Raw genomic sequence first — 20,758 nt, 5'->3', positions numbered from 1 at the left:
ACTCATTATATTTTTTCATCAGAATTTTACTACTTTTGTATGTATGCTTATGAGGTTTTTCTATATGAGTTAAAATGCTTCACACATGTATCTTTGACGTTCCCTTTAATGTTTTAAGCCTGACTTACCATTTTGACTCTACACTCCTGTGTCTTATACTTTTCCCCAAGATGTCAGCAGCTGCACTGCCCCTCATGAATGCAAAACGAGGACAAGCATTTTGTCACCTTATGAACCAAACACAGCCCTGTGCCTTTTGTTTCCAGGTTTTTCAACTAAAATTGTATATGCATTCCACCAAAATGTTTAATTAAAGTGCCTTACAGATTGCAGTGAAGTAAGAGATGGGATTATTCAAATGAAAAGCTTCAGTATAAAATCCTCTAGTTCTGAAGTATATTTTGCATAGAACACTGGAGTTTTCTTTATATTAGATACAGAAAAAATATTATAAGTCTAATCTGTAGTCAATTCACTTGGATAGCCTACATTCAGATTTGCAGTAATAACATGCATATATTCTGTGAGAAAGTACTCTTCTAGAAGTAGTCAGATCTGTATCCTGATTTTCTTCATGCTAGCCTGCTTATTTAGAGATCATTTTGCTTTGCACCTGTAAAACACATGACAAGTGCCTCTTATTGAAAAAAGATCCATTTGGGCTGTTCAAAGGACCTCCAGCTGTAACTCCAGTATCTCATGGAATATGATGCCTAATTCTCAATTCCACATCCAGCTATTATTTGGCATGCAGGCCTTCATGACATTGTAACATCAACCCTATTCACTCAGTGGAAGTCCAGTTAAAGCCCCTGACACACCAGCAAATGACTCTTTCTTTACTTGTTATACTCTCAAATGACAGAGTATAATCAGTTACTGTATATATGTTTGTGCAGGTATCCATGCATAAGTAAATCACAAAACATCACAAAAAATATACCAATTTAATAATAAATACACTAATGTAAACCACCGGACAACAAAATAATTTTTATAGTCTTTTACATTTCGGAACTCCAGTTGATACTGAGTCCAAAGACTGACCAGGTGATCTATAAAAATGCTTAGACTTATTATTTATTTTTTTTTAGATCATTAAAATCAAAGGACAGTGTCACTAATGCTATCATCAAGAGTTTGACTTCTATTGTACTAAATATATACAAATTATCAACAGTAAGAAAAGACACAGTGTGCCACCATAGGATCTTACTTTGATTACGACAGGGGTATTTTATGATTTACAATTTCAGAAAATGTAACTCTTTGATTTCGTATTTTGATATAAAATTCTTTGTCTTGACAACTATTTGTGACAGCTTGTGCATCTTTAATTGAATAACGAAAACAGTGGTTTCACAATTATTTTCTTTCAGAGCTCTACTGGGAAAAACAAGGTAAGTGAATTTTGTGACTGTTTAAAATGATATACAGAGTATGTTCTCCTATAGGCAATAAAAAAAAGAAAAAAAAGGCAAAAAAAAGCGGGGGGGCACCCTCTGCAAGATCAAAGTCCAGAAAGAACTGGCACTTAATTTATCATCCTTTACAGACAAAAGACAGCTTTCGTCATTTCAAAAGGATCAGATGTCTTTTATGACAAACTGGGTTTGCAGTTTAATTTACAAATAGAATTCTAAGTAAGCAGTCTTTGCTCTGCCAAAGCAAATGACAAACAGTATAGGTTTTCATTCACGCAGCCCTCAGCAGGATAGAAGAGATTAAAATAAAACTGAAATAATTTAGAGAAAACAAATAAATGTTTCACAAAGTTGAAGAAGATCAAAGCCTGAATTTTCTGACCCCAACTGTACAAGCATTTCTTATTATATTGACCAGTGCCATCAGATCATTAATTAAAAGGAAAGCGCTGGCAGGTGGCAGGGAAGCAGAAGCCGATAATTGGCCCCCTTCTTCTTTTTGCCTTCAAAAACTCTCTGGTTCTTTTGCAAGACATGCCACTAGGCAGACAGAAATGCCTACTTTGTAATATAATGATTAAGATGAGATGAAGAGACTCTTGCGTTTAAAGCAGCTCTGCCTAATGAATGCAGCTAGCTTCATAATTATGATCCTACTTTTACAATAAGGAATATGATGTTCCATTCAACGTCTCCTCAGCTGTCAAAAAGGTAAAAATCTCAAATATAGGGGTCTGCACGAGGTGCTTTTCACCCCCTTATTCCTTTTACAGCAGTTAGCAAAACGAGGCAAAAATAATTACGAGTAATTCAAGCACCTATATAAGAAAGAATGAAATGTCTAAGACTCACCACTTCACCAGGTAGGTTGTTCAGGTCATTAAAAGGGGTTTCTAGAGTGTTTGTGTCAACATTTAGCAAAACTACATCCTCCAGTGATCTATTTTTTACTCTCTGTTGGGAAGAAAAAAAAAAAAACCGGAAAAACAATTTACTATGGCGTCCTCCTGAAGTACATTTTTCTTATACTGTGCTAAATTACAAATGATGATTTTATACAAAGGACAGTAATGGCAAAAAGCAGTCGGAGTTTTAGATGCAGAATTTGGGAATTAGATACAGCATTCAGAGCGGTTTTTAAAAATACTTCCTATTCTTCAAACACTGAGGTTATATTAATAATCTCTGAAAGGAATTTATACAAAATGCAGTTGAATATATTGGATAAATATATATTGGAACTACACATACCTTGTAACAATATTTCGTTCTCTCATATTTGTTAAAATCAGACAGGATGTTAATCATATAATCAGATGAAAACCAGAAAAAAGTACAATTATTTGCAGATTTATGTAAGTACCAAGCATGTGATGCCTACTATTACCACAGAAGAATGGATAAAATGCCTTTTCATCAGTGTACTTGGCTAGCAGCTAAGAATTAAACAATTTGTTCCTTTCAGGAAAAAGGGATAGAACTCTTTTCTATATGGTCCTACAATAATACATCATAATGCAGTGCAGGAAATAATTCCTGAAGGAACTGACTTCTTTTTTCAGGGCAGATCTTTCAGTTCCATTATTTCCTTATTGAATAAGAAAAAGCATCCTAATCAAGATATTACAACTGATGCATGCAGGTTGGGAGCACAGAAGGCTGTGCCTGGAGTTGAGGAGTGTACATGATATAGAAGGCCTTTTTTTGGAAAAACAAAAGTGCTGGTGGCTCAGAGAAGAGCCCACCCCATCACCTTAGCAGATGTGAATTGATCCTTAGAAACTGCTTCAGCAGAAGTGCAAATCAAATAATGTTCCCAAATCAATTATCTACTCTGCATGATAATCAGATGGCACATGTAGGCTTCACAGCATAATCAAATGGTTAGGAAGAAAAAGGCAAAACTATTTCTTACCCAGCTATTATGTACCACTCAGCTGAGTTCTACTGCATTGCTTAACATTCAAATCTGCAAAAGCCACCTCTTGTTTTTTGGCAAAAACTACTGATTTCTAAATTAATAGTTAGAAATGTTATGGGATGGAGGTTAGATTCAAGTTTTCAGAGGGACAGGAACATAAATTATCTGGGAAATCACAATAGTGCCCAAATCTGAGGGATGGTGACTCCAAAATAAATTTCACCTGTTCCTGAAAAAAAAAATTCCACATTATTGGGAAAAATCTGTTGCTAAATTACTAAAAGGCAGGAAAATAGCTACCACTGAGCTATTAATAAGACAAAGAAAATCATGATGTAGAGCTACATGTCTTCATAAAACACTTCAAAAGTAAGATTTCAATGAGTGACATTTTTTAATTAGTAAAGCATACAAAGCTTAAATTTTGTAATTCTGCATGCTAAAATACAGGGATTTTTTCTAAAACATTCCAATTATAATTTTTTTATAGCACACACACCTCATGCTTCCCAGTACACTGAAGAGTAGAGTAAACTTACCTCTATCAAGCTTAAGTGGACGCCAATTAGATAAGGCATCGGTGCACTGAAGGAAAGGAGTGGAAAACATCAAGTTTAAAGCATAACACCAATGGAATATTTTAAATCTTGGCACATAAGACCCTAGTAGACAGTCACTGTTTAATACAGTATTAAATGAACACAGTTACACCAGGAACGTTTACTAGACAAGGAAAATTTTGGTTTACTCTGCAGTAAAGATGATGATAAAATAAAGGATGCTGCTGCAAACTATGAGGCAGCAGCAAGGAGGCACCCCAGCTTTTCATCCAGACCTAGTTCCAATAACTGACCACAATGAGCGAACCCAGCAGATGTTCCCAAAGTGGGCTCGTTTTAAAACACCAGCTGGAGGACATGGTCCTGCTTACCATCACCACAGTGCAACACAAACATCATTACCACCAGTTTTGATTTTGAACCCTCCCCTGGCAAGCCTTTGGAAGCTGTATAATATCATTTAACTCAAGATAATAAACTTCTCCTTTCTAATTTCCACAAGAAAAAGAACTATATTCTCCAAATAGAGCAAATATCCGCAAAAAGCTGCTGTGGTAAGGCCTCCTGCAGTAAGCAAGCAAGCAAGCAACTGCATTAGGCTTCTTTATGATGGTTTCCTACAATCTTCTGTTCTGGCAACATCTGACCAAGAACATGCTCAGCGTCCAGCACTGAAGGAAAAAACCTCAACAATCACCATGAGACTTTTGGGTACTGAGAGATTACTGACAATATTCACTCCCAGAGCAGTTAGCAATTGACAGGCTGGTTTAGGCAACTCAATGGAAAATGAATCACTAACAGACCACAGAGGAAAAAAAACTAAATAAAAATAATCCCTGAAAAAAAAAAAAGGAAGACAATATGACATACAAGGGTACACAACTCACACATAGCAATTTCTCTCATGGCAATAATTTGATCGCAGATCCGAGCCAGTGGCACTGACTGATGGGTGATTGACTTCCCAAGGATGGGGCAAGGTTTCACTGCATCAGTTCATGCAGTCTCATCCATTTGGTCCCACCTCAGGGACCATAAAAAGCAATTCTCACCTGCCTACAACTACAGCCCATTTTAGAAAAATCTGTACACCCTATGGATTAGCCAATTGCTCTCATTAACAATGTCCCACAGGAGAGGATCAATGCAAAAAAAAATCCAAACAAAAACCAACAAAAAAACACCAAAAACCCAGCCTGACTGAGGCCCAAACAAGATTTCATGGTGTCTATCATATCAAAATATAGGTTTGCTGAAATTGCAAACTGTCATGGCTAAAGGTTTCTAAGCAATGGGACTTCCAAAAAGGAAAAGAGGCCTCTATTTCTCCACACATCTTATTCTTAGCTCAATACTGACAAAATTTAGCACTTCCTGATGACTTTATCCAGGCTAATCCTTATGTCTTTGTGAAGTAAACACAAATTACATGGAGTTGTAAAGGAGTGTCACTCCAGAGCTGACACCCATATATATTCAGAGAGGATTTAAACAGCTTCAAACTACTCTATAGATTAAAAAATGCTTTGTACTATGTAACATATTTACCCAAGCCACTAAGAATGATTATGGCTGACATGTTACTGAGAATTCTGCTGCAGAATACGCAGCAAAATAGATCCCCAAGTTCCTCATATCAGGATATCTCAATGTTACAAATAATGTGAACAGGCAAAACTACAGTGAAAACAAGTGCTATGTCATGTATGGATTTTATGCACACTTGTTTTCTCATACATCAACACCGTGCCAGTAGCTTCACCACGTCTGTGCTGACTTAAGATAGCTGATGATTCACTCCATTAATAAATCTGCCATTAAAAAGGGAAGCATGTAGCTCTTTTCTCTACAGAACAAAGCAACAGCTACACCATTTCAATTTTGAAGTTAACAGAATAAAGGTACAAAGCACATCTTGAAAATGGATGAAATAAAAACTGCAGGCATGGAAAGTCAATTTAATCGTTTTCAGCAAAAAGTAATTTTATTACTGCTGGATTCTGAAGTCTTAACAGCAGAGGACTGTAATATGCACATGAAATTGCTTACTATGATACTACTGGGAGCTGCTATAGAGCGTTCTCTTGCTTATGCATGTTATCACCAAAAATATCAATCAGTGATATCACTGCCCAAAAGAATTACTATGTTATGCAAAACATCCAAGTTAATTGGAAAATAATTGCCCCATTCTCACGAAAACAGGCGTATGTATATCCCAATTCAGAAGAGACCAAATCTCATAAAGACCTATTGCAATTGTAACTTGAATTTTCTGATTGCATTACATTCTCAACAGAGCACCAGTATAACAGATGCTTTATCATCCACAGACAAAACTGGCATATATTCTAATATTGGTGATTTAGTTTGCCAAGATATTAGACAGAAATTTCATTAAATTAGCTTTCTGCTTCACAAAAAATAATTTTATTCAAATATAATTACTGTATCAATGTTCAAACTTAATTTTTCTAACAGTTTTCTTGAAAGCCAGCCACCCACTCCACTGAGTGCAACAGTCTTCTTTTACTTACTTAAATGTAGAAGGGAAAACAATTTTTTATAACATAATATAAAACTCAATTTTTTATTAACCTGTGCAGTGGATTTTTTGCTGCACCTACAATGAACATTACTTTCTCAGCCTATATTTTGCTATCTTGTAGGAAATTAAAATTCTTACATCTCTTTTTTTGGACGGTCACTCCAATTCTCACAGTGGAGCTCCCATAATGGCACTCAAGGCCGAGCTAAGCTGCATGGGAGTACAAAGCCCCTCCTGAAGCCATAAACAGATTCTCTGTTCTCCCCCTGGAGCTTGGCACTCACAGCCTGCCGCTCCTGAGGGTGCTGCAGTCCACACTGACCCTCTGCTTTGGGCTACTCCAGCATCATCTATTATATGAGGTCTAAATCCAGCCTGTAAATCAGGCAGCAGGATAGAAATTAATAGATTTTTTTAAATTAAAAAGGCAAGTGAAAGAATTGATATCATTTTAGTATTGCCTTGTTTTGCCCAAAGATACAATTTTCTTTTTTCTTGCTTACAAAATGTACCAGCTAGGCACTTAATGCAATTTATCAAAGTCTAACCCCACAAAATTGTATCCTTTATCCTGATGATATTATGAAGATTCTCAGTCCAACTATTAGAAAAAAAAGAGTGGATTTCTCTCAAAATATGCTACATGATTAATTTGCAAAGGAAAAAAAAAAGTTACAGAATGAGGCCCTTCTTTAAATTAATAGATTTAAATGTATTTCATCTTTGCTTAAAAAAAGCCTTACTTCCACAGAATGAACAAATTATTCAATTGATATTCCCCTACTTCATATATTTGAATGCCACTTCAGGACAACACTAAGAAAATGAGAATTCATGGGAGACATTCCAACAAGTCCCAGTGAAACAATGACAATGAAATTTCTAGGTATGAAAATGCAGGCTGAGCTAAAAAGGCACTTTTATAAAATGAACTTTGCTTATCAAAATGACATAAAAAATAGAAGCATGCAAAATAACTTTTGTATTCTCTTATTAATTTTAAATTGGCATGATCCTGTTGGACTGCAAACTAGGAGAGGCCTACTACAAACTTTGACCTTAAGAATTCATCAAGGTTTTTTAAGTTGATATATTATATACCTATGAGGAGAACATTTATTTACTGTTAATACACCAGAACATGAGGAAAGCTAAGTCATTTATGTGTTACACTTTTCCAACCTGTCTCACAAAAGAACCATTCAGATGAACAGAAAGAGAAATGTAAATGCACAAAAATCTGAGTCAAAAGGCCTGAATTACTGTGATAAATTCATCAGTTGTGCATTTCTTTTCATGAACTTTATGTTTCCTTTTGAACATCTCTAAAACAGGGGAATTTTTTACTCCACCCAATGTACTACTGTGAAAAAGAATAAGGGATATAAACAAATTTTACAAGTTTAAGAAATTCCTTCTTAATGAGTAAAAAAATTTCTCAGGTCATACCACTGTGACCTAGAATCATCATCACATGGAGCTGTGTACAGCATCTAATATTGTTATTTCTGGAAACATATGTGGGCTTAGAAGGGGAAATAAAAAAAAAATCTTCATATATTCAGGATGCACTCTACAGTGTACAGCTTGTGTAAAGGTGTTGATCTGCCTTCTGAGAACAGCATTTTTGGAATATGTGAAAAATCAAAAAGGTTCTGGCCATAAGCTCAGTAATACAAAAACTAAAACACACCCAAGTTCTATCCCATCTTGGCATATTTTATCAAAGGCACAAGGAGAAACAATTAGGACAGAGTTTCTTTAAAAGAAAACTATCATTAAAGAAGAAAGGCTTAGCTGTACTTGTAAGTAAAAGGAGGAGTTGGAGAAAAACTTTTGTTTTCTTTTTTAAAACAACAAATAATACACACAAGAATTGTAAGAACTACCACAGAAAAAATATATACCATAGACAAATATTGTGAACTTCAGGAAAAACTATCAAAGACACTTAAGGAAACATAGTGAGGATTTGTTTGAAAACAAAAGTTCATTAGACTAGATGGAGTTCAGTAGAACAGCAATACATTTGTAGCTTTGAGGGGGAACAAACCCAAACCAAAACCAACAATATAAAGCCCAGCAAACACATAAGCATAATTTATTTCTATGAAGAAAACACAGACTTAACTTGGTATCTGGCTGGGTCTCAGATTATATATAATAATAGTAATAATAATAATTCCTAATATCCAGAACAGCTTGAAATGGTTCATTTTTCCACAACAGACCCAGAGGGTCTAGGTAAAGAGAAAATCTCCAGGGATGGATATTCCTGCTTAAAGGAAAAATGATAACTCTTATTTGTTATCTCTGCAACTATTCTGAATAAAAGCAAGAAATTGTGAAACACAGGCATGTGGAAACAACATCCCCTAGAAGGATCAGAAGTGAATCAAAAAGCGATTCTTGTTCAACTTAAAAACATGCCAAAACCACAAAATCAGTCATGTGAACAGAAACACATCAAGGGAAGCAGAATTCTTATTATAAAATTTTGGAGTCCCAAAAGGAGTTTTTAAGCTCTTTTGGGAAGGCGCTGGCTAGAATTCTGAGCCTGGCTGAGTTAATATACAAATACTAAATCACTGATGAATACTAACATCTGATTCTGGAAAATATGATCAGGGTTTTTCTGAAGGCTTCTAGAAGTATAATGTATTTCAACTTAAAATATAAGTCAAATAAAAGAAAACTGTAACATGTTTGCATTCAAATTATTGAATGAATTCTCTTACCAATAAAACAGAAACAGTTCTTCCAAACAGGATTCTAAATGCTGCACTAATAGCAATCAGCACTGTAATTCAAGATACCAATTCAAACACCACATCAAGGCATGCTGGAATATCCCTAGTCAAGCCATCATTTAAGCATTGGCCTAAGTGCTTTCATAAACTGGATCCTGTATGTTCAGTCACATTAAAGAGTCAGTGTTTTCATCATATACTCAGAATTCTAAGACAGGTGAGAACCTCAGAAATGGGGATAACAGGTTAGCTGTCTTACCAGCAGTAGTCCAGAAGATGTGGAGGAAGCACTGGGATGTAAATATGTTGCCAATACATTGGATATAACAATGCAGCTGACGCATGAACACAAGCAGTTAACTAAAAATAAAAATATACACACAGAATTGGCAACAAAAAAAACCATGAATAAAAACAAAATACAAAATCTTAAATTAACTTTAGACATGCAAAAATCTTAACCTCCCCAAACCACCGATTATATAATTTTGTAAATTACTCTGAATTTCCAAAACACATCCACAAAGAACTCTGATGAACATATACAAGCACAACATCTGCAAGAAGGCAGGCTAACAAGTCAGCCCTCCCTGCTCAGCTATTCCCTTCGAAAAAGGGAAATAATCAGGAATAACTTGATGCAGTCACGGTCAAACATGAGCACTGCCATGAACACACAGGACTGAAGTGCACCCCAGTTCCACTTGGCTCCACTGAGTGGGAAAGACTCCGGAGAGTTTTCTAGTCCCCATTTCTGCTATTTTTAACTGGAATTGATCTGAAGTTGCATGAAACCACATGAGAACAGCACTAAACTCAAGCAGGATTAACTCCTGCTTGTGTTACTATCTTGATTTCCAAATTATCTTATTTAAAAAAAAAAATCTGAAGTCATTATTCCCTGTAACAGAAAAGCATCTTAATTACAATTTTGCAAAATTCCCTTTCCAAAGCAGAGACTTCCAAGCCTGGCACAAGGATCATGGAAAATGAAGGACTCCTTGACCAAGAAAAGAGGTGCTACAAGCTGCTTACCACTCTAAATGGACATCTCTAGTTTTCTAAAACAAACACAAAAACACCACAACCACCACTTTACCCCCAAAACAAAGAAAACAAAGAAGTATGGAATTCATTAGAAATGGGGCCAAGTTCATTCCACAAGTGAACAAAATAATCTTGCAATATGTAAAGAATTCCAATTTGATCTATCTTTGCTATCAGAGAGTTTCTCAAATTTCATTATTTTAATATGCAGGCACAGAGTGAGAAAAAAATCCAGACTGTTCACAACATGGTAGCCTTTATCCATCCCATGTACAAACCTCATAGAAAAAGGAGAAAAACATTCTAAGAGAATGCCCCACGTAGAAGTTACCAAGCTAGTAAAAGAGGCTGTCCTAATGTTTTATATCACAACAAAATTACAACCTGAGTTTAACTTGATAATGGCACTGTTTACTAGACATGAACTTTCACAGTAACAAAACAAAGAGCAAAAAACAAAATGTAAATCCTGCCCATACAGCAAGTGCTAAAACATTATGGATTTTACAGGGAAAAAAAAAAACCTCTCTTTGTGAAACAGATCAGCAGTTAAAGTGTCCACATCCTGGCTGTCTTGGACATTTAGATTTGTAAATAAAAAATTACACTACAATTTTGTACACGCATTTTTCCACTAAAAATGAAAAAAAGCAGTTATAAGACCATTGCAGCAGAAATCACAGACAATTACAATTTTTGCAGCCTAGTTTGCTCAGCCCTCAGATTAATATAACACGATTAAATATGGAAAAGAAGAGGGTCTGAAAGCTCCTGAGGGATATCATTAGGGCAAATTGCCAAAGAATGAAACATGAGCCAGTCAGGAGAGTCTGGAAGCTGCAGTGGTACCAAGGGACTTGAATGTTCGACAGTTGGAGCTTCAGTAATGTGTGAACTGCAGGTTAAGGTATCAGGAGACTCTGCTCACTGACACACAGAATGTCACTATTGACCAGCGAGCTGCCCCAGCCTGACAGCTACACAGCAGAAAGCCAAGGATATCATAATTCCCTGTTTAAACTCTTCCTTGCAGATTAACATCTCCTTTCTTAGCTTTACACCACACTTCTGCAATTACTCTCATTTTGGACTTATAATAATGGGTATTTTAATAATTATTGGGTTGTTACTATGAATTGATTTGGGGAAGAAATAAATGAGTACTTTCTCCCTTTTCTACACAGTGGGATTTATGAGGTTTATTTCCATATTATCTCTCTGTGTAGTTGAACTAACACTACTGTTAGCACAGTCCAGCTCAGCATTGTGTTTTTTGCTCTTTCACTCAGAATGGATATGGCATTATTAATTATTATGTCCACATATTTTGTACACAGTATACAAATTTCAAACCCCAACAACCTATAGAAGAATCAGCATTTCATGTATTTCAATCAGAGGCTGCAATAAAGCTGAGCATAGTTATACAGGATATCCCCTGATGTATACAGTCGCCTCCTCCTCCTCTTAATAGGCATTCTTAAATTATGAATTAAGATGACTATACTATTTGCATGAAGACATTTCCCTATCTTATGCATGTCTGTTATATTTTAATTCTCACTTTAACAGAGGAACCATGCAATTCCTTAAAAACATCTGAAGTTTTATTAACTTGTTGTATAATCTGTATTTTAGTGTGGCACTCCCACTAGCATCTATTTACCATTTATAATATTTTAATCTACTATTTTTTTTTATTTCTAGCAGGAAAGGCAAAGATTTGATAACTTACACATCAAGCTTTTGTTGTACTGTTCATTGCTTTTCTATTTAATAACACCTTACTGTAAGACCTTATTTAAACATTTCCCTCTCTGCTGTTCCAGTATGTTTCCAAACATTTTAGTATGCCATGAATATTTTTTATAGTTTCCTGTTTACAGCCTGTAACACAAGCAGCTATGGGATTGTGCTGCTCTTCAAACTGTGCCACATTTTATTATTCTGCCAACTCTGCCTTTAAGCAAATACTGATAAGATAATTATGGATTTCACATAAAAATTTGCATGCTTGGTGTAAAAAAAATCTCTTTTTTGCTTTTTTTGCTGTTTCAATGGTGAGCGCATTTCTCAAATGCATTAGTTATTTAAACAGCCTTCCTCTTTTACTGACACATGCACTCCACAGAACAGAATGGGAACTGCTGTGAACCCTGAACAATGCTGCACTTAAGGAAGCAGGCAGTTCAGGAGACCTGAAAGGCCAGGTACCAGGGAGAACTCGACCATTGACATCAGAGCTCCACAGAGGTGACCCCGGGTTTGGGGGTGCCCAACAGCGTCCGTGCACAGGAGCAGAGCCTGGCAGGCACCTGCCAAAGGCTGCAGGGCACATCCTCAAACAGAGCACCCAGCACAAGCTCCCAGGCAAAGAAAGGAGAGTCTGTTGCTTGACCAAGTGGGGTTATCTTCTGCAGAAAACAATCCCTTACACTATTTAGGCACAAAGACCTCTCTCTGGAGTCTGTTGACTGCTATCTATTCCAAAAGGAATTCTCAAGAACTACTTTGAAAAGAAACGTCATAGATCATAAAAATCAAAAGAGGTACACGTTCTCCTAAATTATCTTTAAGTTGTCTTCAGCAGACATTCTCCCAAACCATCCTGAAGTTGTCCTCAAGGCTGTGTCCAACCCTACCTATTCTTTCATTGACAACTGGATATAAACCCCAACTGTGAACTGTGATTCCTTTTACAGGTAAGTTTTACATTAAAGGCAAAAGCCTTTGTTCAATAAAATTTGCTGTATGCTTATGTATGCACAGAGATATTGTACAACTCTGCAGTTTGATGAAAAATCTTAAATTATAACAGATGAGTGCTGCAGAACATAGTTTCTGCAAATCTTCTAATTTATTTCCTGATTTGAGGCAACAAATGATGTCGAGACATCCTCCTGTAGTCCATTTCACTACAAAAAATCTACTAGAGCTGTGTTTCTATCCATTAAAAAATGGGCAGACAGTTTTTACGCAAAGCTTTTGTCAGCTGAAACTCATTTGCCAACACTCAAGAGAACTTCTAATACTTTTGCTTCCATCAATTTTGATATTTAGACTGTTTTTCTCGATTTCAAAGAATGTCTTTTAGTTAAACAACTTTCATTTTCAGAAATAAATCTAATTATCTTTTTAAAACTGGTTTAAAGAATGTGGTTCTAAATTACATGAACAGCATGAGTCAAATTATTTGAATCAGTTAAAAGCAAAATTTTAATGTTCAACCCTTTAACAAATAAACACATCTAATTTGAAATCTCTAACATTTACACTGGGCATAAAAAGCTTTATGTCTTTTTCCATCAGTAATAGGCTTATTAAAAGTACTTGAGTCCAACTGAAAGTTTCTAGTCTGTTTCTGATCTCTCCTGATAAGATGCTGCAGCCAGAATCAACATGTGAGCTTTAATATACTGCAAGGAAAGTAAATGATGTTTTCTCCAGACTTCTCCAGTGATTCTAGTAAAATAATTTTTATCTTTGCCCCTGCAAAAAAAAATTCTGAAACGACATGCCCAGTGAAAATACAGTCTCTCCAAATAGCAGGAGACCACATACAGAGTTTGTTAAAGTTCTGTATTTTTGTATAACTGGTAAAATTAATGAATTGCAAAATTCATTATTGGGTGACAGAAAATTGATTACTACCAAATCTCAACAAGACTGAAACAATGCTCGAATTCTAGAGAATCATGAGTTCCTTTCTATCTTATGGCAGTAAGTAGACAGCTGGGAAGGATGTTGTTCAAAATCTATGCAGTAATGAACATGAACAGCCAGGAGAAGTTTTAGTTCAAGACTTGGCCAAAGCAGATTTACCTGCTTCCAGAAACACAAAGAGTGCAGCTCTTCCCCTCCCTCGTGTGGATGCAGTAATTCTGATGTGTGTATCTGCTATCCCAATGCTCACTTCTTTCTGCCCTGTATTTCAAAGAGACTGGTCCCTTTCTCTGTTCATCTCTCTTCCTTTTCCTCATTTCAGGTCTTGCTAAAACACGGCGACATGTCTGGAGCCACATCACTTCAGCTGAAACATTTTCTGCAGACTCACAGATAATGTTCATTTGATACCTATTATTCACATGATTTCAATGAGTAACATAAAAATACCTGTATCCTGCACAAAAGGTACCTGGCACTTTCTTTCTATCAATATAAATTACTTTCTTCAAAGCCTTTTCTATAATCAAAGGTAAAAAGAGAGGAAGAGCATAGGTGGCAAGATTTGCACACATTGCAATGCACAAACAAGAAAGACAGAAACTGATTAGCAGAATCTTGTCAGAAAGCCAAAAACAGCAACAGAAGTTAAACAAATGCTAAAGTAAAATTAACCTGTGATTCTATAGAACCTTTCAAAATCTACTGTAAGCAACTAAAGAACTACTGTGATAAAAGCATTTCCTGAAAAATCGTCAAACACTGTCAATCTCTGTCAACACCATGTCCAGAAATGGGTACTGGTGTGCTCTCTCCCTCCTCCCTCACAGTCCCAATGGGCCAAAGAACTGCTTCCCTCCCACTGCCTTGACCACACATATGTTGAAAGATGCCCAAGATTCTGTTTAGCTTCGTTATCTCATCTACTCATTAATACCTATAGCAACAAACCCCAGGGGATGGGTCACTGTTTTACCACAATTACAGCAGTCACCACCAGCCTGGACCAACCCTTGTGGCTCCTTCCCCAATAGTCTCAGTTCACAAGAATTACTGAGAAACACTGTCTGCTTCCTCAAAGGGGAACAGTTGCATAGGTGAAAGGAAGCCTCTCTTCTACATCATTACAACTCCTAAATTAAGCCAACTCTATCTTAGAGGGGTAAACACATCTAAATCCTGTTTGACTGAGAATGAGATCAGGCCCCAAGCCCACAACAGATGCTTTACATTTGTGGAGACCTACCTTTCCATCCACTTCTTGAATGGGGGGCAGGGGAAGACTGCTGGGAATTGGGAGTGGGAAGGGAGATCTTGCTTTTGCCAGTTTACAAGAGAGCATAAATCTATTCCCAGCTCTAAAGATTAAACGGTCAGACTAAATGATAAACCTAGCTGATTCTGCCAGCACTGGTGAGAAATCAGTGAGGAAAAAAAAAATTTAGCAACAAAAGAGAACAGAATATATTGTCCAAGCCATGATATGCAAAGCCACTTCCATGCAATTCTTTAATTTAGCTCCTGGCTAATCATTTTCCATCTGCCATCCCCATAATCTTTAGCAAGAAAAAGAGAGAGGACCTTAAATGAGCCATAATGCATTTTCCTCCTGTTGGCAAGATGAAAATCCAGCTCTTCTCTCTCGCAAGAGGGAGAGAGAAAGGGAAATATATTTCCACTTCATAGATGAGTATTTTAACTTTTTCTCTTCTAAAAATTAAAGATGAAAAAGAAAACACTTATATAAAAAACTTATTTTCTCCCTGAATTGCTGTTGGGTTTTTTTAGGATTATTCACTTCCTTTTATCATTCTTTCTGGGGGAAGGAAAGGGAAGAGATGAGTGTTATTCATGATTTTGACAGCACTTCATATACAATCAATTTCATTCTTTTCTTGCAGTTCTTGATTCACAAAGCAGCATTATGGCATCATTCTTGTGCATTAGCTTGGAAGAGAAAAGAGAAGGCTGCAGACACGGCTTGTTCCTTGCCCATGGCTCCAGGAGTGACATGCTGCCCAATAACGGAAGCTGAGCAGAAAATAGAACTGAAGTGGTAGTAGACAGGTGAGTGCTCAACAAGGAATACCACTGACATACTGTGCCTACACCAGGGACCCACAGGCACTTACATAGATAATCAGAGGTGTCTATATAACAAAGTAGGTGTGGGTGCAAAGAAAAAAACATGTAACTTCATTCAGCTACTCACTGTTTTCATACCACAAAGGTTTTTTGTATTTTTTTTATAGGTTGAAAATGAAACTCTTGGAAATTAATCACCAGGTTTTATCCCTAACATACTAGAGACTGGGTTAATAGCATGTCTCTTTTGATACTCATTTAATCCTATAATAAACTACCTATGCTTCTTTAGGTCATCTGGTCAAAAACTGCAGTTTCCTCACATTTCTTCATTTTGTCTCTGTATTTTCTTGATTTGTTTATTCTCATTTTGTCATTCATTTATTGCTTAACTTCTTTATCTGTTTCTCACTCACAAAACCACAGAACACCACAAATACATACATTTTTGTGTCCCTTTCCTGTCCTTGATGCCTCCTTTATGACCCATCTCCGTGGAGGAAGAGCTACCCTCCCATAAAATGAGGAGGTTCTGCAAATGCTTCTCACCTCTCAAAGGAGAGCTTCCAGGAAAATCACTTTTATTAACTTTTCTTCCTCCAAAGGAAATCCATGGCATTTTCTTCTGCTATCCACTAATTAAGAAGCAGCAGGGACAATCTTCCTTGTGAATGGCTTACTTAAGACAATTCACTGTAGCAAGAGTAGCGATAAGCACCAATGATGCTATAGCTCATCTTATCACTGGTGAAATGAGGGCAAGAAGAGTAATAAAGCAGTAGCAAGTATGAAAAGGGGAAATCCTGCCATACCAGCACACCAGAACAAGGGCTGCTATTGCACTCATTCACCCTTCAGCAACTCCTCCTCATTGCTTTTGCTTCACACGACCACCAATGACTCCAGTGGTACTCTCTATAGGGGTGAGACAGTTCTGCTCAACACAATAAGGACTCTTTCCCCTTCGGCTCCTCTTCAGCCCAGCCACAAAGGACTCAGCTCCTAAAGGCTTCTCTGAGTCCCACAGCAGTGCCCACACTGGCTCTATACAGCATTTAGCTCCCTCAGTTTCTACTGCATTGCCAAAAGTCATACAAAAAAGAAACAACTTTGCCCCAGATTGACTCAGTCTTGAAGCTTTCTTTTTCCTGCAAGTGTTAGGAAGGGAAAAATTAAATTCTGGAGCTAATTTGTAGATCTGTCTGTCTACATGCCTTTTCTTTTTACAGCATGGATTTTTGAGGCCTGGGATTTCAAATTATTTTTTTTTTACAACACCCAGTAATGGAGTTCTTCATGTTTTACATAGATGGCAGGTAATAGCAATTTCCAACTATTTACTGGCTTTGTCCCTCCTGCTCTCATTAAGCAATTTCTAAACCACATATTTCAATTTCTTTAAATTCTTTATTTCTACAAATTCTTTAAGCAATTATTTCTCCTGTGGTAATGAGAAAACTATTCTAAACTTCAAGACTGAGACAGCTTTCCAGATCTGGCTGTATATTCTAAACCCACTTTATTCCTAATGACATCCTGTAGCCTCATTGCTGGAAATGTGCTCCCTTACAGGTGTCCCAAAGGGAACTTAACTGCAGCTACAACAGTTTACCCCCCTGCCCAGTTATCTTAGACTGCCTACACATGAACTAGAAAAAAAATTAAATGCCACTTGTCATTTACTTCGAGACCAAATGGCGAATCTGAGGTTATATCCCAAAATTAATTCTAATTATGCTTCTGGGAGCACAGTGAGTATCAGCAGAATATCCATTCTGCCTTGCAAGTTAATGATAAATTCCCATCCGTTTCTTGATTTTTAAGAACTAAATTTAGCTCTTGAACCCTTCCAGGTCACCTGAATTTGAGATATGAATTGAATTTTAAATCTGTAATACTTTTTTCTAGCAACTATGGACAGTGTGACATGAGCTGAACAAGACTAATGAGAAAAGAGAATAAAGCCAAGAGTCCAATTCATTGAGAGCATCTGGGGGCAACTGTAGAAAGCTCTCTTCCCATAGAAGCAACAGTAAAGGTGATTCCACGAATGTATGTGTGTAAGTTTATATTCAGTGGTCCTTCACCACCAAAACAAATAAATCTGTATCCTTTTGTTGATATTTATGTCTGTTTTTGTACCGCTACCAAAGAAACCCAGAGCCAGCGCCAAGCAGAACTTGTAAGCACCGTGCTCTGAGACACGCCAGGCTTGTATTTCCCCAAACAAATACTGGTCAAAGCAGAGATAACATTTAGACATTTGCTTTAAAGTGTAGCATCCCTTCCACCTGCCAGTGCGGGCCGCAGAAGATCCAATCTAGTTAGCATATTCCTGACAGGCTGCTGAGAAAGCTCCTGTCAGACACTGGCCAGCCGGGTGCCGAGACGGAGCGCACAGCCCCAGCTGACTAGTTAGGGAGAGACTGCAGAGGTACAATTACAGAGGCATATGACAAGCTTTCATGCTTGAGTGACTTGAGAACCGATGACATGGCTTTAAACAGCAATCCTTCCTACCTCCGGTCACAAAACAGCAATAAGTCAACTGATGCACTGTTGTAAAATCATGATTTATTCCTTTGCTTTGAATACATGAGAGTGTGGTATGATGTTCTGGTAGACTACCACAGCAGGTGCACTTGGGGCCAAAACATCTAGGGCCTGCCTCCAGCATGCATAAAATCAATGCTGCAGCTCAGCCTTCCAGGAAAAGCCAATCCCAGCGCTTTAATAATTTATAGAAAGACCGAATTAAAAAATTATTTGTACTGAAACTCATACAGCTCCATGCAACTAATTAGAATACATGCAGATGCAGTGACGTGTGAGGAAACAGTGCTGTGAAAGAACATACAGCCTGACATTTAAGAAAGGTCTTCCTTTTGCTGCTAAAGTGAAATAACTAACAGCCACCTCTGTGAGTAGATCAATCCCTTTGTTTCATTCATCCTTTCGCTTAATCCAAAGCCACATAATTTGTTTCTCTTTCATAGTTTACTGTTCAAAAGCCAGAAATGGTAATTTTTGCTACAAACAGATCTTACAGAGCATAATCCTCAGGCTAGCTGAATCCATCTCATTCTAACACTAAGCCTGAAGCAAGCTGTGAGGTTGGTGATAATCACATTATTAAAGTGGTTGGAAAGTCTAGCTAATAAAAGAATCAACAGTTAGGGCAAATAATGACCCAGAAGCTACAACAGAATGGAGTGATGGGAAGCTTCCACTTGTATCTTGGTAGTAATTGGAAGGACTAGCAGACAAATATCTGCACCAAAGGAATTTTTAAAGGGGATAAACCCACAGAAAATCAATTTAAAGGAAGATGTAAAGAAAACACAACTGCAATATTCTGAAGATGTACATAAAACAAAACCTGCTTGGCTGAAATAAAATATAAGCTAAAACACCCTGGAGGCAGTTCTTGTTCTTTCAGTTTTTAGGGTTTCTTTTAATTAAAAAACTCTACTCAGCAATTTAAAATAGGCAACCTTATTTTCTTCTGTTTCTTCCTCTACTAAACCCTTTTAAATATAGCATCATGTTTTGCCCCCTTTCTTCCATACTGATCCTTTACTTGAATATAATGGCAGTATGAAATTAATAGCACAGAAATGGTAGACAAAGAATTCCTGAACATAAGTAAGTGCAGTTTTCCATTCCTGGCCCCACAAGAAGGGTGAGGAGAAAGTGAGCAAGGCCTGGAATTATGCCTTTTGTTATCAGTCACTGCCCTGAGATAGTGAACCGAAACAGAGCTGATAACTTGAAGGTGACATCACAACCCAGTCTCCATGAACTGACATAAACGCTTGATATTCAGTTAACCCCAAAGATAAGACACAACTCCCTTAACAGAAAGTTGTGTTTGACTGCACTTTTTTTGAACAAATAATCTTTTCTAGTATCAAGCTGTAATTTAGGACTACCAAAACAGGAACTTTGCAACAGAAAGCACCAGTCTGCTGTGTTTTGTATGCAACAGCAAAACAGCACAAAGCTTGCAAAGGACGATGCCCAAATACACTCCGTTTGCTTACTATACTACATCAAGCAATCCCCACGTTAAAGAAGAAATATCTTTTGCCAAAAACCCCATTTAATCATTCTTGGCAATTCAATTAAATTCTTACAGTGGAAAGTGTTTCATTAACTTTTTAAGCTATATTGCTCTGTAAAGAAGCAAGCCATGCATCACCCCTGCTCTGTTTATGAAAAAGATGAGCAGGCAGCACTTCTGTGAACAGAAGCTCTTAAGAAGCCAGATATACTTTTCTATTTCTTTTTTTTTATCAGAACTCACTAGTGCAAGTGAAAATTAACCAATCCTGTATCAAAAGTGGATCCAACATGATGTGGCAGTAATTTTGTTCAGCTATGAGTTAAGTAATGCTAGTAGACTGAAAAAGCAACCAGAGAAAAAGTCAAGCTGATGCGCTCTCTCCTTCTAGATTTGACCTGCAAGCTACTATTTACATTCACAACTTGGGGACACTTTCCAGGACATCCAAACACCAGTACAAATGTCTGGAAAGTGACAAATTCTTTTCAAGTAAAGACACCAGCAAGGTGGCTTTTCATTCATTAAAAGGTTAGGAGCAAACACCCAAAGGTAAACAAAGTGGAAGTTTTTCACAACCAGAATATTCTATCTGTTGTGCAATGACTTCCAAAGAGAAATCTGATCATTTAAAAAAGGTGGCCTAGATCAGCACAGTCTAACTCTGGTACTTCCTCTTCTCTTGTCACATCAC

The 20,758-nt window shown here is 37.0% G+C and overlaps 1 protein-coding gene across 1 annotated transcript in view; it reads right to left on the bottom strand.

The window, feature by feature from the left end:
• DENND1B (DENN domain containing 1B) overlaps positions 1–20,758 on the bottom strand; it is a 149,273-nt gene that overhangs the window by 47,519 nt on the left and 80,996 nt on the right. The window contains exons 10-12 of the mRNA XM_084211590.1: positions 9,466–9,566; positions 3,885–3,930; positions 2,277–2,378 (exon numbers count right to left, since the gene is read on the bottom strand). Coding sequence (XP_084067716.1) covers positions 2,277–2,378; positions 3,885–3,930; positions 9,466–9,566 — 249 coding nt within the window. The remainder of the gene's footprint in view (positions 1–2,276; positions 2,379–3,884; positions 3,931–9,465; positions 9,567–20,758) is intronic.

This window comes from Fringilla coelebs (genome assembly GCF_963513975.1).
Source record: "Fringilla coelebs genome assembly, chromosome: 9".
Taxonomy (NCBI): Eukaryota; Metazoa; Chordata; class Aves; order Passeriformes; family Fringillidae; genus Fringilla; species Fringilla coelebs.
The sequence above is the reverse complement of the archived record's forward strand: the minus strand, read 5'-3'. Positions and strand labels throughout refer to the sequence as shown.